This window comes from Mugil cephalus, chromosome 4 (genome assembly GCF_022458985.1).
Source record: "Mugil cephalus isolate CIBA_MC_2020 chromosome 4, CIBA_Mcephalus_1.1, whole genome shotgun sequence".
Taxonomy (NCBI): Eukaryota; Metazoa; Chordata; class Actinopteri; order Mugiliformes; family Mugilidae; genus Mugil; species Mugil cephalus.
Genome location: NC_061773.1, coordinates 20,293,834 through 20,320,689, shown reverse-complemented (window position 1 = coordinate 20,320,689; position 26,856 = coordinate 20,293,834). Strand labels below are relative to the sequence as shown.

Sequence of the window (26,856 nt, the reverse complement as noted above, 5' to 3'; positions counted from 1 at the left end):
AAGGCTCTTACACTTTCGCACGTGTTCATAACGTGCTGTACTAAAGGCGGCTCGTCTGTCAGCCCGACATGGAAGAGACACATTTTTAATGAAGCACAGCTCTGATGCAGCAGGTAGCTGAGTGGGACATGTCAGAGTGCCACAGCTGGCTTCTGGACTCTCCCCTCGTGCCCTTTCTCTATGGCAGCAGTTCCTCTGGCACGCAGAGCTGTTGTCTTTCATTACCACAGGCTGTCTCAATCTCCCATGAGCCCTGAGTTGGAACCGTCTGGTGTGGGGTGGTGCAGTGTTGTCCGGCGCCAGGCCGTCCCCCAGGGCTGATGCCAACTCTACGCTGGACTGTCACGCCGTCGATTAGGACATCGCCTGGACTGCCTCAAGGACATGAGTGCCCGCAGCCCGGCTGCTCTGTTAGGATCCGCAGAGCCCGACTGGGGACACGGGCTGAGAGAGCCGGCATCCTAAAGGGGCCTGGGGCTTTATTGTCTAAGAGATGTTGAGTTATGTTAATTCTCCTTCTTGCTGCAGAGCGCCAGAATCCAGACAGAGAAGTCATCTGGGGGGACTGAGAGCCGGTTGCTGAATGAAGAATATTGATGCATTTCGGTGGATGTTGAATGCTTTTTGCCACGTTCAATCTAGAAAATATCCTCTCAATATCTGCACCTCCCCGATACCGAACTGTTTTTCAGAAATACTCGAACTGTTCACCTTCGCAGGTTTATTTGCGACTTAATCTTTGTCTAATATATCCATGCACGGGAAATATCTTAAAACAAGACGCAGAATAATATTTCAGTCTTTTACTGCTGACTCTAGAAGCCTTAAGTTAACTTTAGAAAAAGCGCTGGCCAAAATAACAAACCTTTGACAGCCCTAAACTTAACTTTCAAGTCTCCACACATTAACTTATAGAGATACTGTACAAAACAGTGACACTGTGGTGCAATGGGATTTCTGACAAGACCTGATGAATTCCGAGTCCAAACCTCTCACTCTCATTCTTAGCTCCCTTAAACTGATCAGGCTTATACTTACGGGCTCATCCATTCACATTTGGAAACTGTGACTTCTTTTCTCAGTCTGCCAGTCACTGCAAGTTACTCCTGACAACTGCAAGATGGATTGCTATGAAATCTTTTTTTTTTTTTTCCATGGTCATCAGAGGATTGATGACTTTGGTGATTTCTTGTAGCCCAACCAGCCATTTAAAGTTTTCACTGAAGTGAATTTACACAACATTTGTTTGTTTGGTGGTCAGATGTCCTTTTTCCTGGTTGTTTCAGCAAATCTTTGCTGAAACAACCAGCAAAGAAATCCTCCAATGAACTTGGTGTATGCATTGATGAGTCCATGGCGCATCTAACACCACTGTCAGGTCGGCTTTCCACATTTTTAACACTAGCTGTTCACGTGTTAGAATGTAAAACATGCAAAACTAAGACTGATGCAGATCTGCGAAATTAAAATCTGCCAGGCCAAACAATTCATTTGTGCAGGCTTGGTGCAGTGACGAACAGACGAGTATCAGCAGAACAGTCATCCGTGTGCCACGGATTTGAATTTATCCGAATGCATCTGCATCAATGGAAGCACCCCCCTGTAATGAAATCCAAATGGCATGCTATGCTACCAGACTCGTATTCTGATAAGAACTGATCAATACACGAGGAGCTTTCGCTCTAAGCCATATCGGAAGATTGGCAATTCATTGTCTTATTTTTCTCTTTCTGCTGCTACAGAGCCAGAGGCGTTTGCCTAGAATCTGGCTCTAATGTTTTCACGGGCTTGTGACATGTTGGAGACAGCAAGTTTGGCAACAGCGGAGTTCGACGCGAACGTATTTACTTAACTGTGTCATGTGTATTGTTTTATAATGCTCAGTTGGAAAATTAATTAAACCTCTTGCCCAGTCCCAATGTTTTATTTTGACGGCTTTGTGCATTCGTGACTCACAGCTCTTATTTATCGAGCATGTGACTCTGAGCTGTTTGCGTAAATGTGGGGGCGTATCTAATCAAGTGGATTCAGACTTTATGTCTTGGCTTTACCTACGTATCTGAGTCAGTGTCTCTACAATGGGATTCAGAGAGCTTTGAGAGAACAGCGCGCTACTGACAATGAGTCTCCACTGGCTTGTGTTCTCTTCAAACCGGCGTACGGCTGTTTCCGTCCGTATCCCAAACTGAGAGACACCCCTGCGAGGATGAAGAGAGGGATAGATGGTGAAGATGGAGACCAAACGCACTTCCCTGCATGTTTGTGGGCAGGATGTAAAAATAGAGTGTATATGCTGACTGTATATCACTGTGTGGCTATACATATCTCGGATGTTCACCGTCAAACGGATGAGTAACGCAACTCAGCCGAACGACTAAACTCATCTAATAAAATGGAATCAACTAGCATCGAATCAAATTGAGTAAATTTAATTGTAAATGAAACTGTGGTCGGGGGTTGACTGACACAGAGGGTCAGCGAGGTAGGCAGAGAGCGTGGTCAAAGGAAGAATGGAGCTGGTTTCTACAGTTTTAGCCGTGCACTGGGCCGTTGAGTCTGATTGTAAGTGACAAGCTAATGACCGTGGCCAGTAGGAGCCTGGCAAGCTGGAACACAATCCACAAATGAAACGGGTAAAGAGCAAGTCTTTCACTCATCGGGTCACCCACTCTTTACCTTCTTTGAGTGGTCCTTTACAGCCCGCCAGACGAAAATGCACACTCAGCTCAGGTACAATTAATTCACCACTGTAAGTGTATTGCCAAAAAAAAAAAAAAAACACACTCCTCTCCGCTCGCTTGTTTGAGTGTCGAGCAGCTAACGACGATAGCCTCGGGCCGTTTTCCTGTCCCTTTCTTCAGGCTCTTACATAGTAAACTGCCTAATTTGAGAATGGGATTGAGTTTTATTGTTGGCGGAAGCTCTGTGTGCAGGTGTTTCTGAGGCCTCTGATGGATTTCAGCTTCTGCAGATTAAGTCTGTGACACCCGAGGCCACCGGAGGGAGTTTGGACTGTTGTTGTTGGTTGCGAGACAAGAAGCTGGATTTTCCTGCCAGTGCTGGACTCTAATCTAACAGAGATTTTCTGTTCAGCACTTCTATAGGACTCATTAGAGAGCCCCTTGCTGGCTTGTTCGGGTGGCCTCTTTTGGACAGCAGAGTGCGCTCGGCTGTGTGTGTGAGTGTAAGTGTGTCACACCTGTTCCCACTCGCTGGAGCATTAGCGTGTGTGTGTGTGTGTGCTGCACTAGAAGGGCCATAAACTCACAACTGCACTCAGGTGAGTGATATAACCCTGCAGGATAGGAGGCATCAGCCACATCCCCACTGTGTGAGAGCTCCACCTGCTGGCTCAGCTCCAGTCATTTCTCTTCGCCTTACTAAAAGAAGAAGCGTCCATCAAACCTCGAGTCTATTAGCTTCCTAGAGCCATCTGGTGCTATTCCTAGATTGATGTGTGTGACCAGATCCAAATGAGCCTGCAGAGAGACACATTCATTGGAGGCTGTATTTACTGAAGCACTGTATGTGGGGAGATGGTATTGATATTTCATTATGAGTCTAATAAAGGGCAGCCAGTATTGAGTTTTCATTAATAGGGTTGGTTGATGCAGATTAACATGTCTGTGCACTTCGTAATGACTTGGAGAAATGCTAAATGACTCCAGCTGGGTGTTTTAACTGGCCTCGACGCTTTGACGGATCCAACAATCGGCAGCATCCTTCACGACTGGAGAAAGAGTGGGAGGGAGAGAAGGAGATACAGAGATATACGCAGAAAATGGCACAGAGACAGACAGTGAAAAGACAGCCAGAGAACAATGAGCAGCCAAGATCCGATGAAAAAGAGAGAAGGGGATCAAGAGAAACAGAGAATGCACACGTACAAAGAACACACAATAAAGCAGAAAAAAGATATGGCTCAGAGGAATAAGAAAGAAAAAAATAGAGGAGCTGCCACCTTAACCGCTATTAACTGCCACATCTATGGCTACACGTCTGACTGGGTTTCTTCACGTTCCTCCAAGCAGCTCCACTGACCATGAAGTCATTAGAATGTGCGACCTCGGTTGAATAAGGCAAACCTAGCCTAGCAACAAACGAACATTAGACGATCGCCAGGATGCAATGTGGATGTTCAACAAAGCAGCAGGCCGTGTGCAGTGAACAGTGGCCTGTCCTTGACGTCCATTCTCTCACTGCCTTTCACTGCTGTGACACAATGGAGGCCTGAGGCAAATGGATTAATAGAAAGAGAAAGACGACGCAAGGCGGAGAGGCTTACACGTATATACTGTCAGGAAGGACACACACGCATGCTCACACAGCAGTGCTGAGTCTGGGGATAGACTGAACTTTCAGCACCATGGTCAGCACCACTGGCCTCTTTCTCCCTCTTTGTTTCAGATGCATTTTTTTTTTTTTTTACACAGCTTTGTCTAAACAAAGCTTTACATCTGATGTCCTTTCTGGTCCTTGCAATGTAATATTACAGCCCATGCTTCAGTGCACTCTGGGGCGACTCCCTCTCACTTTAACTGGACTAAATAAGGTCCGTTCACCTCTTATCCAAAGCACTGCGGTGCATCTTAAAGTGGCAGCACCCCCATTAAAATGAGTGATGATCTAGGTCTGTTCCCACAGTGGAAAGCCGAGACTTTTAGGCAATAATGGATGGGCCTTTTACCGACACGCTGCTCCCTCCTCTGCATCTTTGTGCATGTTTGTTTGTTTTTGTGCATGTGTGCTGTTTACTATCCGTTATTGAGCGAGGAAGGTGTTCTGATAGTTACTCATTTATTCAAGTGGGTGGCTAGCGGCTAGAAAAGAAAAAAAAAATCTGCATGTGATGCTAGGAGTGGGCGGAATCGTCACTCATGTGTTTATTCTATATTACTCATGGTCACATGGGAAAATATTTATTTGGTCTATTTATGTCCTGCGCATAGCAGGATTTCTAAGACTAGACGTTGAGTATGTTTTTTTCTTCTTCTCTTGCTCTTTGCAGAAAGTGTCTCAGTACACCATTATTGTCCAGGCCACAGACATGGAGGGCAACCTCAACTTTGGACTGTCCAACACAGCTACAGCCCTCATCTCTATAACCGACATCAATGACAATCCTCCGGAGCTGACAGTGAGGACGGTGAGTACTGTGTGCACTTCAGTAATATTTTATCAATCTGTGAAAGTTTTGTGTAAAAAATGACTCGTGAATGGAGTCTGACCTTGCGGGAGTAGGATTTTGCAATACCCATTGTGTTCAAAATGTAAAAGAAATAATAATTAATGAATGTGCTCTCTTCAGCTAAATGCTACAACTACAACAGCCCTGTTTCTGTTATCTTAGGACTTGATTTTTCTCTTCAAAACTGTATAACGGTTGCCAAAATCCCCCCCCAAAAAAAAGAAATAGCAAGTAATTTGTTTCTTTAGATACTAGTAGTATCCTGGGCACACTGCTTTACTTTTTTTTAAAATATATTTTAAATGCAAGATTCACCCAGTCCTCATCAACCCAGTAATTCTTCTAGTCCTGAAATACCAATGCATGGCCATGTTACTGAACTGATAGGTCAGAATGCGCCAAAAACCTTCACCATACAGCTTAACCATGCATCTCTTACTCTAACCGCTCCTTATTTAGCTGCTGTTCTTCGCCTTTATACCACTCACACTACATTCAGTACGCATACCCAGGCATCCCAGTGAAAGCTATTATTAGAAACGACTGTATACTTTCTGTTTACATGAAAAACGGCAATCATGAAATGTGGGCTCAGCACAGAAATAACCACAGCAACATGCCGCAGCTGACAAAGGACAGGGCAATAGGCATAGACTGTGACAGATAAAGACACACTTTGTGAAAGGCGACATATGGAGAGAGAGGAAGTACTGGTCAAGATGAGTTTTCTTCCTTCCTTCCTTTCTGTTGTCTCCCTGCCTGCAAGTCCTCTGGTGGCTCTGGTTTGTCTGCAGGCATCTGGCCCCAGTCCCTGATACCTCCACATTGGTCTGACAGGAAGCAACACTACAGCTGGCCCACTTTTCAGCAGCAATGCGTGTGTGTGTGTGGGCTGTGAGTTGTGTGAGAATGAATATATCCATGCTCAGCTTCCTCCATCTATAACTTGTACTCTTTATTGTCAGCCCGGTCACAGAACTGAATCGGACGCTGACCACAGTCTGATAGACACGCAGGGCTGCGGCGCCTCTTTATGTTTAGATTTCTGAAAATCCAAAGAGAGGCAGATGCTGTTTGCGGCGAAGCTCGGAGGCAGAGTGAGCAGTGTGTCAGTGTCACACACTGTGATCCTGCGTCTCCTCTGCGGGGCCGTCGTCAGCCTGCGTGCCAGTACAGTTCCAGCCGCATGCTCTGATAAGAGCTCCCCAGCTGTCAGAGGTAGAGCTCGGTGAACAAGGCTGCCGCTCCACTCAGTGCTGGTCCCTGTCCCCCGCGTCCCCGGTGCTGCTAGTGCTGCCCGACACAGGGGCTCTGGACCAGAGTTCCCCCTGCAAGCCACGAACTGTCATGTTGCGCTCCACTATATATGTGCAGGCATCTACATGTGCGCTCACACAAACCCTGATGCATGTTGTCGTCTCATCCGGATCTCATTGGGGACTCAACAGAAATTATTTAAAGCGCACGAGTAGCCAGAAACAGGGACATTCTTTTCAGTTCGCTGGGAGGAGGATATAGTCCAAGCTCTGCCTGCAGCGTCGCATAAATGACTGCAGAAATTATGCGCCAGCTTATCAGTAAAGGATTGTTTCGCCATAATTCGCGGTGTGACTGGAAACGCGGTAATGAGTGAAGAAACAAATAAATCTGGTGTTTTCTCGCGCACCCTTCGCTAATGCTCAAACAGCCACGCACCCTCACATGAACATCCAGCACAAAGAAATTGTTTTCCACCAGATGCTGTTTCCACTGCTTTGTCAATCTCTGCTACTTGTTTTGCTTCCCACACAAGACTTGGATCACTTCAGCAATTATTTGGGTATGACAGACGTGAGAAGAATTCATTGCTCACTGCGGGAGGCACAGAGAAAACATAAGCACGTTAATTAAGTGAAATTGCTTGCGGGGGTGTAACCAAGCTGATATATTGCATCTAATTTGAAAAAGGAAAAAAAAAAAAAAAAAGAGGCTAAATGTTTTATTCATTTCACCACATGGGCCTGAACGTGCTATATTACGGCTATGTTTGGGACTATGTGATAAACTAAACCGCAATGCTAATGCTAGAGTTTGTCTAATAAAACTATTTATTAATAAAGTATAGCATTTTCTGATTTATTCTTCAAAAAGAACTGGTTGGAGGACTCGTGGGACCGAAAACTTGAACTCCGAGACGCAGAGGAGGAAAGACGTGAATGCCGTGTGCTTCCCTTGCAGAGCTGTGCCTTCTGAACGTCTGAAAGAGTTGTCACAGATTATCCGCGTTCGCTGTGTTGCTGTGCTCCCCGTGCTCCGTGTTTTAAAAGGAGTAAAGAGAGGCTTGATATTCGCTACGACATGAAGGAACGAGGGCGAGGGCATATTTCTGCTGCCAGTGGCTACATCTTTATTGCGTTCTGGTGAAGACATAACAGTCATCTCAAGTGGAGCGATGTCAGTGTGAGATCAGCAGGAGTCTGTTTTAGGTCATTTAGTCCTACATAATGTTGTTGTTACCATTTGGCTTCCGCTCACTGTGAAGGAAGGGAAGAGATGTGTAGCATTTTCTGAGCTTTAGCGCTCCCGTCGCCGACATGGATTTTTAATTTGCTTTTCATTAACGGAAAAATTGCAGATTTGGCCTTGATGCAGATTGATTTTCTCAAATGATTATGTGCAGGGCTGCATCCTATTTGTATGTTGTATGAAGGGTGGTTAAAAAGTAAAGCAAGACCCTGGTGCAAGGATGATGGAGCGGGGCCGACGCTGCCTTCACATGCTGTATGTTGCAAATGGAAACCAGAAGTATTATGACTTCTTCCCTCATAACTACAAATCCCTTCAGAAAGTCGGCGTCTCTGGTGGCTTATCAATGGGTCCACATTGCACTGAAGAGAGTGACCATTATGGAGGGTCCCTCCTCCATAGTCGCCGCCATTGTTCATGCCTCAGAGAGAGCAAATTCCATTTGGCCGCCTGACAGCGCGGCCGAGCAAACTTGGAACGCTTGTGTTGCTATTTACGCCGGAGCTCGGGGTAAAAAATGAAATGGAGGAGCCCGTGCACCGGGGACGGAGAGTGCATATTTAATTCGCTGTGTGCTTATCAGCCCAGCAGGAGGACAGAAAGAGGCAAGGCGAGGAGGGAGGGAGGAAAGAGGGACAGGAAGAGAGGAATCGGCTGGTTTGGACGCCGCTTCAGTCCCGCGATGATGAAGCCATTAAAATAAACAGCAGCTGGCAGACACACACCATAAACAAGTTAACGTTTCACAAGAGGAAACGGGCATTATCATGCGACAATGAGAGCTTTTGCCGCGTGTTTGTGTTTGTGTGTGTGTGACTACCTCTGAGTGGCCGTCCCTCAGTAGCCAGATAAATCCCCACAGAGAGGAACATGTATCCTGTCGCACTGTAAGTTCGTCTCGAGGCTCTGTAGCTGTCACCAAGTTTCCTCCAGAGTTGGTTCAGAGGGGAGTTGTTTCAGATTGCAATATAATGAAGATCATTAGCCAAAGATTATTCCTACCGCTGCCTTAATTACAGTACTTATCTAATTGCTTATTAAGACCTAGATTTGGTGAATGCACAGAATCTAAATTAAATGAGTAAACACTTAATTGAACAAATCCATTAGTTCAAATAAAGAGTTTCATGCGAGCAGACATGGTTTAGAATAGGGGGCCGCATTAACATAATGCAGGATATGATTTCCTATTATCCACATTTAAACAAACATGTCCCCCATCTTTTCAGCTCCTCTCCCGACTTTCTGAGTTCTCCCCCATTTGCCTTGCCACCACTTTCAATCTCTTGTTTTGATTTAATGAGCAATATTGGCACGACCCCAAAAGCAGTTTGTTTTCATTAGAACAATTACGTAAAATGCTGAAAGACGGATGATGGCACAAGCAAGCGCTTAAAATCTCAATAAATCAAGTCATTAACATGCATTAGCTGACTGCTGGAGCAACATCAGCATAATGTTATCCCTCCCATCCGCCCTGCTGCCGCTTCCCCTCCTCTTTCATTGGCTTCCTCCCCCCCTTTCCCTCCTGCTCTGTAGTTTTCTGGAGAAGTGCCAGAGAACAAGGTGAATGTGGTGGTGACCAACCTGACAGTGGTGGACAGAGATCAGCCTCACAGCCCCAACTGGAACGCGGTCTATCGCATCGTCAGCGGAGACCCGTCGGGACACTTCACCATTCGCACCAACCCCATCACAAACGAGGGCATGCTGACTGTGGTCAAGGTAACAATGAAGCTGCTTTCTCCCCACACGATCCTTTTTTTTACACTGACTTAACGCTTGATAATTTGACAGCGTACAGTTGTTCTTCATTAGTATTCAGCGCAGAATCTTGTATCCTTCCACCCGCTGTGAAGTGCCAGATGTTGACGACTGAGTACTTTGGTCTCATTGTTTTCCCTGAATTATATGTCATTTCTCAAATTGGAACACAGCTAGAACTAATGTTACAATCAGCTACCCTCATTTTCCTCCAATCTCTGATCATTTTGTTGTCTCTGTCTCTCTCTTAATTCTCTCCGCTGCTCCAGCCGGTGGATTTCGAGATGAATCGCGCCTTCATGCTGACCGTGGTCGTGTCCAACCAGGCCCACTTGGCGAGTGGCATCCAGTCCTCGCTGCAGTCCACAGCAGGCGTCACCATCTCCGTACAGGATGTGAACGAGCCTCCCGTCTTCCCCGTCAACCCCAAGATGATCCGCTTCGAGGAGGGCGTGCCAGCGGGGACCACGCTTACCGTGTTTGCCGCCCAGGATCCCGACCACTTCATCCACCAGATTGTCAGGTACATCACAAAAAAAATCTTTCAGGTATTTCCGTCTTTAACTGGTAATGGTATCGGCCCGTAGGCAGGTGCGTTCGCCGATACATTTTTTTCTTTTTGTCTCCCGGCAAGATTTACAGACAGGCGCATCCACAGGCAGCCCCGTGCTGCTGGAGACAGTGAGCACCCATGCAGCCCATACATTGCCCCTCCCCCTCCCACTAGCAGAGTGCATGCAGCAGAAATACTCGTACTCGTAGGCGTGTCGAGAACACCTAAAAATAAGAGTTGGAGAAAAATAATGTTTTTCCTTTGGTTATTATCAGTTTTTATTTACTTTATCACTCAGCACCAACACATTGCAGTCATTAGCAACAGAACCAAATATTACTGTTGTCGTTAAGTAGGAGTTTGCTAGCTGCTATTTTTTTTCTCTCTCTCTCTCTCTGGCAAACTAATGCTGCAGGTTGTCAATCAACCACTGTCCACAGTTTATATTGGAGCTGTTGTGCTGTTATTAAGCTTTTGGTAGGAATATGTGTTGATGTAAAAGCCAAGGTGTAAGACTAATGCCTCTAAGCTAAACATACTTGGCTGAGAAGGACCACAGGTCCAAGCAGACTCCAGCTCCTAGCTGTGATGTCCACTGAGAAGGAGGCGATTGAGAGTCAAGCACAGAAAAAGTAGAGACAAAAAGGAGAGACAGAGGATAGAATAATGTCTCTTAGACAGAGTTACGTCTCTTTATTGACCGTCAGACCGTTTATCTTTTCTTTGGTTTCAGTTCAGTAAATGTTGGTTTTTGGTTAAACTGAGACTTTTTGTTACGTTTGTTACCATTGTGTCATTTCTATCATGTAAATGCCGGAAGAAAAAGCAGTATTGGCTCCAAATATTGGCTCAGGAAATTCAGCAGCACGTATTGGCCATCGGCCAATGTTGATGGGGCAGCAGAGTACACTGCTCATATGTATTAGCAAACAGTGAGGGATGCAGAGAACATGGAGGAACATCAGCAGTTATTACTTATGTTCTCTTGTATAAACTTTTGTAACATAGAAGTCCAAGGGAAAAGTTCCTCTGGAGACCGGGGACCTCTTGATAGCCATGGTCAGTTAGACATTTACAATATTTTTTTTTTTTCCCAGGCTGTCCCCGATTGTGGGTGGCACCAATGTTTAATCAGAGCCGAGCGCTTTCTTCACAGTTTATGCCTCTTCGGTGACATTCTCCACTGACCCCCCGCCCACATCCCAGTTACCTCCCCATTGCCAGGAGACTGGTGTGAAGAGGTCGTTCTGTAATGAGTTGGACACTGTTTGTCTGCCCTCCTTAGATCCCTATCTTCCTCCTCATTGATCCCTTCCTCTGTCCTTCCTAACTGGAATGACACGCAGCAGGCATTGTGCCATCCAGGCATCGACCCTGCGTGACAGAAACTCCCACATGCCCACCGAGGTCCAGCGGCACCGTTCCACTCCATCGCCGGCTCCAACGAGATAGATTGATTTTTCTTAATGTCAGTGAGAGGACCACTTCCACCGAGAAACCCTGTGAAAATGTTGCTGAATTGATAGCGAGGGAGGCGGTAGGAGATGTGCTGCAGGAAAACATGAGAGATATCCGCATCCCAGGTTTCATCACCTTAAAAGACATGTCATGCAAACCAACAGGGCTGAGCTCTCGTGACCTTTGAAAGTAGCAGCTCCTCTTTTACTCTCACTTTCCTCTCAATCCTTCCTCCTTCTCGCTCCCGCTGACCCTGCCTCTGTCTTCCCCGTCAATCACCACGTCTGCTACGGACCAAAGCTGAGAGCTGCTGTCTTCTCCAAAGCAGCCTGCAAAACAAACGCTCAGCTCACCGCAGCCCTGTCTCTGCTGCTGCTGTATTCCCATTAGGTGACCTGGCTTGAACCTGCACACCACAAACACACAACAGACACGGGGGCACAAACACACAAGCCCCCACAGAGCGTGACTGAAAGGCCTGAGCGTGAGCAGCGGACTGGAGGGGAGCCAGCTTGTGTTTATTCCATGTTTCTTGCCTTTTATCTCTCTCTTGAGGAAAGCAAAGGGAAGATGATGTGAGGCTTAGCTGGTTTTACTGTTGGAGGTCACTAAAGTGGCAGCGCGATTGAATCCATGTGTATTTGTATGTTCTTGAATGGGTTTTGAATACCAGTCCTGCACATATTTTTTTTTTTGCGATGTGAGGTCATTTTGAGGGCTTCTCGCTGATAAAGGTCTTAGTTGTAGGACTGTTTCACTTCTGTAAGGTAGGAAGATCCTCGGGAGGAAAATAAAAAAGTAATATTCTTTAATTTGTCAGGGAAATGTCAGAATGTCAGGGCAAATTTAGGAGGAGTTTTAGTCTCAGATGCGTCCTAAGATGTCCATTTTGTCTCTCAGTGGTAAAACATTAATCCTAAATGCAGTATTTTGGTTTAGGAAGGGAGAGAATTGCAGAAAAAAATATCAGCAAAAGCAGACATAAAAAAATATATATATAAAAAAAATTGTTCTATTTAACCACATTTCACAAAAGGTGTCCCTGAGACTTCAAACATATTTTTTTTTCTTTTTTTTAAGTGAGAAAAAGCCGTAAATGATTTAAAAAACTTCTTTTTATATTCTTCGAAGAAGGTCATCAGGAGCCCAGACTGGATATTGGTTTTACAGCTTATGGAACACTTCTTTTGAGAAAAATCCTCAGAAGTAAACAAAGACATTTCATAATGCCACTCGAAAAAAAAAAGAGCACAACATGAGGTGACATCTTGGTACGTGAAGGACACGAGAGTGCTAGCTCTGCCACACAAACACCGGAATCTCCGCTGCGGGGCAACATGTTCGCTGGAAAGGCTTTTTATTTTCATCCATTTTTCTCCACGAACTCGCTGTATAAATAGAAGAGGACGCTGCGTTTCCCTTTCTCTCTGATTCAGCTGAGTGTACGAATTCAGGATTCTGTGGAATTAGTTTAGTGTCGACCTCCGACGCGCTCCTTTAATTAAGCCTCTGTTTCCCCTCATCATGTTTTTCCAATATCGCCCTGACAGAAACGCGCATCTGAACTCTCTTACCCTCTCTGCTTTTCTTTTCTGTGTGTCTCACCACATCATGGTGACCATCTACCTACTGGTGAGGCTTCTCCTTTCTCACCATTAATCGTCTCTCATTAGGCCTCTGCAGCTCTTCCCCCCATCCTCTCTATTGTTAAGACCACTAGTTGTTGTTAATGGGATTTATAAACTTTAATTGCAGCTGTCACTTTCCGCTTTGAGAACGAATCAAGCCGGAGATGGCATTGAGAGACGGTGCAGCGGCTGTGTGGGTACAAAGAGCAGTGAAGTTGTTAAGAGCGCTGCTTGACTGTTCTGCATATGGGTTCAGGTTTTCATCGGTCTTCATGCTAATGAGCTGCTGCTATGATGAGCTCCACGAACATATGTTCCACTCGCCATGTCACCGTAATATTTCAAAGGTGCTTGGCTGGTATTGCTTATTATGGTAATGAACGTTCAACCCGATAATGGGTATTTTGGATGAACAAATAAAAGATTCTTCCGGCATTCACAAAACAGGAGGCTGTGGAATATGTTTGCATGCGTTTGCCTTCGGATTTAATGAACTGAGATCTGTCTGTCTCGCTCTCTGTCTGTGCGTGTGCAGGTACTCCAAGTTATCAGACCCAGCAAACTGGCTGAAGATCAACCGAACCAACGGTCAGATCACCACCATGGCGCTGCTCGACCGGGAGTCCATTTATGTCAAAAACAACGTGTACGAGGCAACGTTCCTGGCATTCGACAATGGTAAGTCGGGTAAGTCGGGATGAGTGTGTGTGTTGTGATGATCTGATGAACAGTGGCTTGTTTTGACCATCAAGTCGCGGCACTGTCTCTCAGGTTACTTACCACTTTCATCCAGGCTGAAAAAAATGGCACATTCCCATGAAATCTTATGCGGACATTCACGCTCCCGTGATCTGTTTTAAGAAATTTTAATAATTTGATTTTTTTTACCGAACAAATCCATGAACGCTGGTAGTAGACTCCTGCTTCCAGCCACTGCAGCTCAATATGTAGAGCAGGTTGTCCATGATCCAGAGAGTTATTGGTGTGATCCCCAGTACATGGTCAATAAGTGTCTTAAGTGTTGAGCAAAATAATGGAGTTCCTTTAAGTGCTAGGCCCATGTGTGTGAATGTGTGTTTGCTTCCCATTTACCACTATTTGAACCATATACCATATTCACATTACTAGATGGATTTGTGTTATATTAGACTTGTAAGGCACAGTGCTTGGTGACGGCCAAGTCTTTGCAGTCGCTTGTACCGACTGGAAAACAGCCCTCAAGTCAAGTGAAGTCAAGTCAATTCTATTTACATAGTCCAATATCACAAAATTGCCTCAGGTGGCTTTAAGATCTATGCAGCATACAACCGCCTCTGTCCTTAGACTACTGATAGGGCCAAGGGAAATTCTCGGAAAACCTTTAGTGGGGAAGCAAATGAAGAATCCTCAGGAAGAGCGACAGCGTGTACAGAACAACACTTAATAAAACAGTATGGACTTGGAGGATGACAAAACAATGCTAGAGCAACACAATAGAAGCAATACAATTCTGTAAGTTAGCTCTACTATATTTGTTATTGCATTTAATAAAAATAATAATAATAATAATAAAAAATTGATTATAGATGTGTTTTCTGCCAGATAACCCATTGTGCAGATGAAGTGTGAATGACTTTCTGTTCACATACAGCACCGTATACTGCACCAACCCACTTACCTCTGATGGCCAACAAAACAAAGCGCAATATATGTCAATGAACATCCTCTCAGCCTCAGCTGCTGCTGCAGTGTACAAAGATAAAGAAGCCGAAGAACACCGAATAGAGATGCTTGCTTTGAGCGTAAGTGTAAGGGATCCAGGTGTTTTTAGTCCTGTGAGAAATGAGGAATCGGTTGCCCTGAAGCACACCAACTTAAGCTCAAAGTGTTGACTGCCTATTGATTCTGGAGCCTAGTGTCAACAAGGGGATATATTCCACTTTGATTGAAATTCTCTTTACTTATTCTACTCAAGCGAAGCGTAAGAAGCAACAAAGCACCCAGCCAATCATAACCGACAAGGCGGTCGATGGGCCTTGGGGCCCGAAGCATCAGACCTTTATATAGTTGATGCACCAAGTTACTGTCAGATACTGGAAAGTTGAAATACACCACTGATGAGCTACTGGGCTAAACTCTTTCTATGCTGCACTGCGTCGGTAATTTAGCTCCGCTCGCTGACAGTTTGTGTGCAGGGAGTTGTCAAGTGCATATCAAGGCCACAATATATCAGTGTTTGTTCAGCAGAGCAGCGCGTGCACCCTCTTCATGTGCAGTTTATGTTATGAGTAGCTGGTGGTTGCCTGTGTACGTCACGCAAGTACAATTCGCAGTACTGCAGTAAAACGAGTCAATGTCAGTGCCTTCCACGTCTGCAAAATACTGATTCGGTGATCCTTTACGACGATTTTTAATAGACTACCCATATTAGTCAATGAACTATATGTATAGAGAATTTAGCCGCATGCATTTCATCACTGATTATTTGAAATGCCACATGATACATGTATGAAATGTAAAAGAGTGGAGGTTTAAAGCAGTGAAAATGGAAATACCCAAGTAAGTTGTACTTTATACTTTACTTGTATTAAAAAATAATTGTTTAAATATATCCACTGATTTCATTTGACTCATTTTGCAGATTTTTCCATTACGGTAAAAATAAAATCGCACTCTGTGTCACACCGGAGTCAGTTCATCCTTCTGACTGTGCTCGCACGTCTCCGTCAGTCATTAGAACCACATCCCACTGAAAACAAGCACTTTCAAATGAGCAAGATTGTGAGTGTTGTTGTTTATCAGTTCCCTACAGTGTGCTCTCTATACCCAGACTTCTGTGTGTGTCTGAACTTACAGCCTAAAGCTTAAAGCCTCTTTGTTAAAGATTTCTTCATCACGTCAAATATATGGGCAGATTCTGTGTTTGTGTGTGGAAATATAATATCCTGATTTTAGGATTCCAGACATGGGCCGACTTTTGAGATACTGTATATGCTAGCTGCAGTACTCTAAAAGATATACGAACCCAGACGGGTCAGTCAAAATGCTTCAGGCTTTGGCAGACACACAGTATTGTGCAAGCTCACACTTTAAAAGAGGTCAGTTTCCTCCACAAACACATAATTGAATACGTTTCCATTCATAGTTCGCTATTTAGATCTGGTGTCTGGTCTGGTCTAGGTGGGTGGTACATGTCTAAGTAACATCCGCACAAATGCCAGGTCCAAACGTTTCCTAGAAGAACGCTGAATTGTCGCAAGACGGTTCAGTGTTATTTAATTAACCTGTCAGTGGTTTTAATGTTGTGCTTGGCCAGCGTTTAATCATCCCTATTGTATCACGACACTTTGAAAAACCCCTGCAGCATGACTGCAGGGACATACGGCTCCAAATAATTGAAAAGCTAAAATTGATCTGATTTTGAGTGTAGTGTGCACGTGAGATGTTCTAGTGTCACTAAATCAAAGAAGACGTTCTGCCAGCGTTTCACACTTGGTTCTTGTTTACTGACCCGATGCAGTAAGTTTTTTTGTTTTTGTCACAGCTGCCTTGCATTTAAGAAAATCTTATTTTGTATTTTTAAACCAAGAGTGCGTTGTAATCAGTAGAAAATGGATATAGGTGTTTTTTATTTTTATGTTGAGCCTTAACCTCACACTAAAGTGTAATCACGTTTGCACTGTTTTGGTGTTTGTCCAACTTGCGAATCTTTGACCACCAGCTCCTGGATTGGGCTACCTTTTTTAAAATCAAGCCGCACACTTGAGAAGCAACGAGAGCTTCATTCCAAGCACCGTGCTGCTCAGAATCAACAGGAAAAGATGGCTCGACGGTATTTCTCTGTCAGCCAAAGAGCAGTTCAGTAACACTGTGCGCTGTAATCCATGCGTATTACCGGCTTTGCTGTTAACAGTGAATAAAACAGCAAAGAGAAGCGTCCCCGGCCTGATTCGGCTCAGTCCTGGCAATCATAGGAAAACCTGAATCGGTTATGATGAGCTCGTGCTGCCGGATGCAGTCGAGGGTTAGCGTTTAAAGTCATTTCTCAGTGGGCTTTGCGGAGTGCAGATAACGGCGGTCTTTATGTGAGCGCCCTTCCCTCCGACGTGATCCTCCCCTCAGCCTTTCTGTGGCGCAGCCAGTTCTAAACACGAGGGCTGAGAACGCATGTGTCATTTCATTCATTTGTGTGGGCGCTCCACTACAAATCTATACAGTATTTGCCCTCCACTCTCAGCGACTTGGTAAACAAAACTCTTTCTTTGCCTCTGTCTCATTCTCGTGTCTCCACAGTGAAGCGGATAGAAAAATGTATTATGGCGCTTTCTCATCTTTCTCATTGCAGTCTCCCACGGCGACCCCCTTTCTACGCTTCTTTCTCAATCTCCAGTCACTTTGTCTTTACTCCTCCGTATGTTACAATCTCATCATCTCCTTTGTCTCGTCTCTTTCCTCTCGCCCTCCCCCCTCAGGGTCGCCTCAAGCCAGCGGGACGGGCACCCTCCAGATCTACCTGATCGACGTGAACGACAACGCGCCGGTCCTGATACCGCGGGAGGCCCAGGTGTGCGAGCGCGCCCGCCCCAACTCCAGGATCAACATCACAGCCTCGGACGCCGACGCCGACCCCAACGTTGGGCCGTTTGTCTTCGAGCTGCCTTCCTTTCCTGCCAGCGTCCGTCGCAACTGGACCATTTCCAGGCTGAGCGGTAATTAAAGCGCTATAGATTGTGGTTAATACTCAGGAAATGGACCCTTGCGATGTAAAACGTAGGAGAAATGAAAGATGACCACACTGCATCCCCAGACTGAATGAAACCATAAACTTAATGAGGGGAGACACCCCTCTGCACTAACGCTTAATCGGGGGGACCAGGGATTGCTGTAAGCTCCGAGAGAAGTCCAAGTTTAACAAAATGTGTCACAGAGCTCCCAGTGAGAGACGCGGGTGCCATCCAGCGTTGACGTACGAGCTATCGTTTGTGACAAATGAGACCCATTCATCTCTCTGTCCCCCAAGCAGCCGATCTGTCACCCAATCCTCTCAGATGGATGTATCACAGCAGTTGTCTTGAGGACAAATCTGATCACATACCTGGATTCTTCTCCCACCGGGCTCTTGTCTTAGCTTGACTGAGTGATAGATGCTGAAGGTTGCACGTTGTGTTGTTTTATGTGTGTACATATATATATGTGTGTATATATATCTATATACACATATATATATGTGTGTATGTATGTATATATATATATATATATATATATACATACATACATGTCAGAATGATTTCTGCGCAGTTTGTTTGGTTGTAGCTTTGATTAGGTATGTCATTCAAGCATATCTACACACATTACAACACAACATCCCGCAGTAAACAAAACGTAATTTCTCTGCAGTACACTGTCTAATCTCATTTTCCCCTTCTTCGTATCTTCCTCCTCCTCCTCCTCCCCCTCCTTTATGTCTTTGTGCTGTTTTCCCTCCATCTTTGACAACCTTTATGTCATTTACATTTAGGTGACTACGCTCAGCTGAGGCTAAGGATTCCTTACCTGGAGGCGGGCGTGTACGAGATCCCCGTCACCGTGTCCGACTCGGGGAACCCTCCTCTCTCCAACCGCTCCCTGATCAGGGTCAAAGTGTGTCCCTGCGACGACAACGGGGACTGCAGCGCCACGGGGGCCGTAGCAGCAGCTGGCCTCGGCACCGGGGCAATCATCGCCATACTCATCTGCATCATAATACTCCTCAGTGAGTGCAATGTGGATGTGGAAGCCAGACTGAGCCTGAGCTCTGTCGGCTCCTCGCATCAGTGTGACAAAAACCCCCCCAAAAAAAAATAAAAAAATTTTTGAAATGAATGTTGCCTTTGCTTTTGACAGGCATGGTGCTGCTGTTTGTAGTGTGGATGAAGCGCAGAGAGAAGGAGCGGCAGGCGAAGCCCCTGCTGATCGACCCCGAGGACGACGTCAGAGACAACATCCTCAAGTACGATGAGGAAGGAGGAGGAGAGGAGGACCAGGTACGGAGTCAACCTAATCTGCGAAATTCATCTTGAAGCAATGAAACGCAAATGTTCATCTTTACGCTTAAAGTTGCTGTTTAGTGTCAGGAGCATATTAAATTTAATTAGAGGATTTTATTACTTCTTAAAGGACGCTAAGGAGACACGAGAAAAACACAATTAAAATGATCATTTAATTATGCAGCTACGCAATTTATTGAAGAAACTGATTAGGTTCTTAATTAACTGATTTATGTTATATACTTGTGGGTATGTTATTAGTTACATATATTTATGAAAAGACTGTCACGGTACATTTTTTAACAGACGTCTTGTTTTCTTTGACCATGAATCCAATCATCAGCATGTTCTTTTATGATGAGGAAGAAACACTTTGCAAATCTTTGCATTGAGCGGCTAGAACCAGCAAATGTTTAGCATTTTTTTTTATATAGAAAAGATATTATACAAGTATGTCCATGCGCGATATGTCCATGCACGGACACTGGCACAATTTAGGCTATTTTAGACCAAAGAATACTCACATAATGAGTGTGGGCTTAGACCCTCAGGTTTGTCCCTGCTATGATGGAGAGACCTAAGGAGCGGGAGCGAGTTCATCACATTTGCGATTTCACAGTAACCTTTTCCAACGCAAATGTCACACCTAGAATCGACTCTGCACCTTTCATCTGCTTAATTGATGAAGAAATCCCTCATTTGGCCATTAAATGACTTTTGAGTGAATTGTTCAATCACATCTGAGCCCCTGAAAATAGAGAGCTGTGCGAAATAGCTGTAATGCCTACACCTTTTTCCCAGCTCGGATGTGAATACTGAAAGAAATTAAAGCTGAGAGCCTGCACTTTAAGCCCATGTTCATTATATAGTTACAATTTGAAGGTGTTTTGTTAAGCTCCTGAGACATTCATTTAAAAATGTTTAAACCTTAAGCGGACGCTTTAGTCTGCCACCTAGTGGTAGCCAAGGGTCAACACCCTAGTCGGGGTAAGAACACGATAGCGAGCTGATTCGTTCTGCAGCCGATCACGGGACAAAAGTGGACAAGGACCAAAACCTCATCAGATGTTATGACTGAAACTTGTTTATTTAAGCTTATTAACTTTTATAGTTTGATATGACTCGTAAATCTATCAAACTGTATCAACAGTAACGAGCTACAAGGCCACTAATTAGCAAGTACTTGTTTGAGGACATTGGGACTTCATTGTTTGTAATCCTGTTTTTGCTCAGTCAGCAATGTTCAGGATTCGAAATAAGTAGTTTTATAATTTGCTACACACTGGCGACTTTGTTGTTTTATATAGTGAAATAAGCCCGGTGTCCACATATGAGGACATTTTTTTTTTTCAAAAACTTCTTCTTGTTCAAAGATGATGCATAGTTTTATACTTCTTAGGTCCTGCCAATCCCAAATACATTGGAGAAATTAAAAATGCATACCAAACTGAAGCTCAGGTCTCAGGAGGTTAAACAGCTGAAAAGTGTCGAGATCCAAACATATTCAAACATTGGTCTTTGGAGCATCTTTTCATCCGCCACTCAAAAAACTAATAAAACTTTTAACTTTAAAACTGTAGAAGATCTTCTGGTTCTTTCCTCAAAGATGATCTTCTAAAGAGTCAGGACTCACACTAATTATAGACCATCCTCTCAATAAAGATCTTCATCCTGTTCTTCAGAGGCAGCGTTGCCACTATGGAACAGGAACAGCGTAGAAGAGCACACATGACCTGCCGACGCCTCCCGTGCGCTTGTGCCTTTTCTGAGCACAACATTAATATTCTCTTACAACTTCAGTTTCACATCACTATGCTTCTTACTTTTTCCAAAGGTCAACAAATGGGGTGTTCGTCTAAGTAAGAGAAAAATCAATGAAAGTGGGAGAACACAGGAGATTAGTCCATGTACCTCAGTCGTAAAAAATTCATTGTGGACAGGATTAGGACTGCAGATAAACTCCGTGGAGAACGAAATACACTTTTCCAAATGTCAGCGAGGCTTTTCATGGTGACGCTGTTAGAAATGCTGCTTGGTTTGAGTTCGACAGTCGACCGTGCACCGCTCCTCAACATGATGACTCCGTTTCTTGTGGTCTGACACGTGAAAACTTTCAACTCCAGCATCTTTAATTTTATTCAGAAATCTATAATTATATCTTTTTTAACCCTTACACGCTAGTTTCCGAGACCCACGTTCATTGAAAACAAGGATTTAAACGCACTAGCGTCGCACGGCTTCAGTTAGTAGAAGCCTATTTTCAATCTGAAACAACTAGTATATGAGGATTTATTATGCTCATTTATTTATCATCTACAGGAGAGCGGCAAATAGAACTCAACTACCTGCTCTGTTTACATTTACAGCTCAGCATTCCTTTTTACACTTTACATTTAAAACGCCAAAAAAATGACCATTTCATCTGTTTCTTATCGTCCTTAGTTTAGAATCGAAAAGATTTGCAGTAAATATAAACACGCACAAAGTTGGTCTGGATTATTTTGCATGTAAATATCAGCAATTTGCACTTCCAGTTTCCGAGGAAACCAGAATGAACATGGCAAGAGCTCCTGAGCAATCTGACAGTAAACTTTAAGCCTTGGGAGTTTTTATTATGAAATAATAACGTACAGTATAGTAGCAGATATGTTCGATCAGACTACGGCAGCTTTCTAGGTCTAACTGTGTCACCAGGAACTATTTCAGTTTTTTTTTTTTATGTTTTCTGAATGTCTCACAATGTAAAAGTGACATAAAAGTGAAAAATTTCAAAGCATCCTCAAAAGCAGCACGAGGTGTGCTTTGAGTCTGTTGTCAACAATGGACCCAATTCTATATCCCACAATCGGCTACACAATGGGGAAAAAAAGCAAGCTGCAATGAACACGTAGACACACAAAGTCACACTTTGATGGGCATCTCACATCTTTTCTCCTGTCAATGTAAAAAGTCTCTGTCGTATTGTAACCACTCCAACAGCCGGGTGTGACCCATAGCTCTGATGTTACTCACAGAAAGCTGCTGCTGTTTAATTAAATATTGCTGCTACTATACTGTACATTTAAGCTTTACTGTCAGATTGGTCTAGAGCTCTTGCCGCCTCACCGTGCAGGCCATGTCTTTGGCAGGTTGTGTTTTCCCTGGTTTTCTCGTAGAAACGTAGTTGCCCGAGCTTTCTGCGCCAAACATTCTGCACGCGCATTCTGTGCTCGTTTATAATTACAGTGCTTAATGCAAATCGGTTGATAAGTGAAGTATAAAAGATAAAAGATAAATATTGGGCTACGAAGGCAATATGTGGTACATGCTGCATAGAACTACTATGTAGCCTGGATTTGTAACATAGCTCAGTCCACAGAAGTGCAGATTACCAAAGATCTGAAACAAACATTAGAAGACACAATAGCAGAGTTTCACAGCGGATCAGTCATGAGCCCTCGTAGATTTAACTGGAACTCACATCCAAGTCTGTCAGCTCCTCGTGGCAAACAAACGGCCAAAGAATAAATTACAAGTCCCGCGAATAACTCTGCGTTTAGAGAAACGAGTTGGAAACGGTTAGATAACGCAACGATTGCCAATCCTCTGTCTGGTTCTCCTCCATGGCCTCCGTCCAGGACTATGACTTGAGCCAGCTGCAGCAGCCGGAGTCTCTGGACCACATCATCAGTAAGCCGTCAGGAGTGCGCAGGGTGGATGAGAGGCCTGTGATTGCCGAGTCGCAGTATCCGGTCAGACCCAGCCTGCCCCACCCTGGAGACATAGGAGACTTCATAAACGACGTAGGTTCAAGACTGAAATCTTTCCCGAATTCTTTTTGCAGTGTCTGATGCTTATTCATGAGCTTCCAAGCGTAGTACAAATACGTCAATGATGAGTCACACATTTTGGCAGCACGAGTTTTATTCCTGTCAGCAAAACCACTGAAGAAATATTATTTTTTTTATCTTGCCTGAATCCAGTCTTTATTTATACAGTATATCTGTCTCTCACAGCATGGGTTGAAGGTCTTTTATCCTCCGTCTTTGTTGTCTTCCAGGGTCTGAGGGCAGCCGACAATGACCCCACCGCCCCGCCCTACGACTCCCTGCTGGTGTTCGACTACGAGGGCAGCGGCTCGACCGCCGGCTCCGTCAGCTCGCTCAACTCCACCAGCTCAGGGGACCAGGATTACGACTACCTCAACGACTGGGGCCCTCGCTTCAAGAAGCTGGCCGACCTCTACGGAGGGGGGGACGACGACTGAGAGCGGAGCGGGGGAGGGTGGGGCGCGGGGTGGAGCGGGACGTGGCTGCGGGCGCGTTTTGTGGGTCGGGAGAGGCAGGACGGGTTGGACAGACGTTCCCATAAACCACAGGCGGGGGGGTCAACAACGCGGTGCAGGCGTGCGAGGATCGGGCCCTTACATGTGCTACGCAGAGCGATCCAGACCACAAATATGAATTCCGCTGCAACGCAACTGTATTCTGGCTTTATATTTTTTAGTGGCAAGTGTGTAGTGTGATGTCTTGGTTTCTTTTTTTTTACTTTTTTTTTTTTTTTTTTAATTTTTAATTTTTTTTTTTTTTGTCGCGCTCTCACCGCGCTGGACCCGGATGTCTCCGGGGACGAATCAAGGCGGTCGTGAGAGACGCGCGTAGTGAATTTGTGCTTTGATTGATTGTTAAAACGACACCATCTCTTGCTTTAGTCTCACACTGAAAGAGAATGTTTTTTTTGGGAAGATGCTCTCTGACTCTCTTTAACTCTGTCAACTTGAATTTCCTTAGAACAGAAGCACTGTCATTTTATAAAGTGCCTTTTGTGGTGTGTTTTTGTATCAGACTCCTGCTATCTCAGGATCGGTTGCCATTCGTGCAGTACAGTGGAGGCGCGTACTCTCACCCCCGCCATCCTCCCCGCCCGCCCCCTCCCCCGGCCCCTTGCGCTCCTCAAACCAGCCCCGCCTGTCACTCTCCTCTCCCTTTCACAGTGGTGCACATGAACAACCCCAGCAGCCAGTCCCAGGAGGGAAAGGACACAACCAGGGCGGACTATCGGATACAATAACCCAACGAATTGCGGCCTGACAGAAGCCAACGAGAGCTGTTGTGGGGAAGAACAACGCTCTTCTCCAAGGACCGGCTCAGTTTGACTTTCACAAGAATCACCTGTCAACACGAGCGCAGCGCCGCGCTGATGTTGTGTGACACCGTTTTTTATACATGTGGGGGTTTTATAATTTAGTGGAGAATGCCTGCCTTTCCTCTGTGGACTCGTGGCTTTAGGAGCCTTTATGTTGAGACGCTTGCCTGCCCTGTACGGTTTTGTGTTGCTTTCTCCACAGTGTAAAGCTTACGTAGGCATGATCTGATTAGTCAGACGGTGTAAGAAGACGGGACTTGGAAATGACTTGGAACAAAGATACCCGAGAAGGGAATTTTTTTTTTTTTTTTTTTTTCTTTTGGTCGCCTTGAACATTCCCGTTTTTTATAGGCCAACGAAACTATTACAAGGTGCATGATTTTTTTTTTTTTTTCCAAAATGTTTTACTCAAATGTTTTACTATGTGGTGAGAATGTGAAAATAGTCGGCAGAAACTATATGAATATACTCTGTATAAAGACACTGAGAAAATAAAAAACTGTAAGATACATATTTTTGAATTATTGATGACATAAAAGTTGCTGCTCTTTCTCTTTAGCTCTACACTGGGCTTTAGGGAATTTTTGGCTCATTCATTTTTAATATGTGGATATTTATGTTTGCCTTCTGTTGAAGATTATTATTCCATTTTAAAGATGCCTGCTTATACATTTTTAGTTTTAAGTTTTGCTCTTTTTTTTATTTGAAAAAAAAATAAAAGTGCTTTGTTATACTCCTTTTATATATGAAAACACACCTTCCCCTTTGAGTCTGTATTGTCTCTGACAGACGTGTTCCCTCTGTTGGCCTCTGGCCTTGGGACAGTGGGAGGTTCATTAGCCATGCCTGCTGATAATTGTTCTATTATTCAGTGTACTAGAAATTCTTTTATTCATTCATCTAGATACTGGCTGTGTGCTTTACAAAATAAACAACACATGTTTTGAAAATGTGCCATCTTTTTTAACAACCCCTCCACATATTATCTTCAAGCACACACTGAATTACGTGATTTGTTCCACTTTTCAAATATACTCAAAGCATTGACTAATTATGTGATCTAAAATCCTCTTTAACAGGGCTTTGTGTCTGTACATTAGCCTAGACTAAAGCTGCCGTGTGTTGAAGAAGAACATTTCTGACATCGGCGCCTATAATTGTAATATGAAAAAACAATGCTGCGGCGTTTGTTTCTTTTTGTTTTTTGTTTTTTTCAAAATGATCATGAAATCTAATGAAGGGTTGGCTTGTTTCTACATTTTTTTCTATTTTTTAAGAAAAAAAAGACAAACTGAAAATAATTTCAAATTATTACGTGTCTGCCCCACATATTTGATACAGTATTTTAATTCAAACCTTACCTTCTACATCTAATCAAGCTTTTTTTCTTACTTAAACCTAACCTAATGTTCTCTTATCCAGACTTACCCAGTCTTTATTTGCCTGAATTTGAGACCCAAGCATAGTTTATTTTTTTACCTAATCCTAACTTATTGTCTCACCTAAATGATGATAATGTTTGTTTTTGTTGCCTCAACCTAACAGAGTATTATTAATCTGTTCATCTATTGTTAATTATTATTATTGAGCTCATAATCCACTTAATGATATTTACGGAGACTGGTGGGATGCTTTAACTCAAGCTGGTGTGGCTAAATTCAGTTTATAGATAGATAGATGTGATTGCGTTTACCGCACATATGTTGAAATGGCTGATGACAACTCAGAGTATTATTTTAATTTTTTTTAAGAAATATGCTGTAAAGGTGTTCAAATTCTGCAATTATCTGACACCTTTGGTTTATACTTTCATTCTTAATGGTTCCACCTTCTTTTATTTGTGGAATAATGTATTATTAGGGTAAGAAGCGGAACAAACTCCATGGGGCATTATGCACTTAATATTTGAGCCTATTGTTGGATAAAGCTTCATGAGAAAAATACAAACAAACAAACAAAAAAAAAACACCCACCATTGGTCCTTTTGTTGCGTCAAAGACGAAGGATTGTTAGAGCCGTGTGTGGGGTCAGGAAGTATATGTGTCCATTCCTGTGATTTCAATTAGTCAGCTGAAGCGCCAAAAAAACCCACTAGGGACTTAAAGGGATTTAATCCCCTCCGGCTGTGTGTCTATCAATTAGCCACACCATTAATCCCCACGGCGTAATCTCATTAGATAGACCGCCTTTAATGAGACACCCAGAGAGGAAGCAGAGAGGCAAGGAGAAGCAGAGGGGGAGAAAAATGAGGCAGAGGCAAGATGCAGGTAGGCCATGTGGAGAGGTGATTAGTAGAATGAAGGAGAGGGTCAGCAGTGGGGAGAGGGGGGTGGAAGAAAGTGAGATTCAAGCACAGCAGGAACAATTCATAACATTTAGAAAGTGGTTTTGAAAAAAAAAAGAAAGAAAGAAAGTGAGAAAGTATGAGGGAATGCTGCTGTGTTGTCCGCTGTGTCCAGAAATTAGAGGACTGAGTGATTAAGAGGGGAAGGAAACTAGAAGAGGTGAGTAGGACGGATGGAACACACCGGACTAGTTAACCGTTTACCGCTTGGAAATTCTGGGCTGTTCATAAAAATACATTATTATCATCATTTTGCATTCAATATTAAACTATTCGAATAATGAATA

At 44.0% G+C, this 26,856-nt stretch overlaps 1 protein-coding gene across 2 annotated transcripts in view; it reads left to right on the top strand.

Moving 5' to 3' along the window:
- cdh4 (cadherin 4, type 1, R-cadherin (retinal)) overlaps window positions 1-25,175 on the top strand; it is a 186,949-nt gene extending 161,774 nt beyond the window's left edge. Inside the window, exons 9-17 of one of the 2 annotated variants that reach the window (XM_047584061.1) lie at window positions 5,009-5,146; window positions 9,233-9,418; window positions 9,727-9,980; window positions 13,632-13,774; window positions 17,548-17,784; window positions 18,594-18,827; window positions 18,959-19,098; window positions 22,719-22,883; window positions 23,141-25,175. In XM_047584061.1, the coding sequence (XP_047440017.1) occupies window positions 5,009-5,146; window positions 9,233-9,418; window positions 9,727-9,980; window positions 13,632-13,774; window positions 17,548-17,784; window positions 18,594-18,827; window positions 18,959-19,098; window positions 22,719-22,883; window positions 23,141-23,347 (1,704 nt within the window). In that variant the 3' untranslated portion in view covers window positions 23,348-25,175. Of the gene's footprint in view, window positions 1-5,008; window positions 5,147-9,232; window positions 9,419-9,726; window positions 9,981-13,631; window positions 13,784-17,547; window positions 17,785-18,593; window positions 18,828-18,958; window positions 19,099-22,718; window positions 22,884-23,140 lie in introns of both variants that reach the window. The other variant, XM_047584060.1, reaches the window with a different exon arrangement.
- The last annotated feature ends 1,681 nt before the right edge of the window (window positions 25,176-26,856 follow it).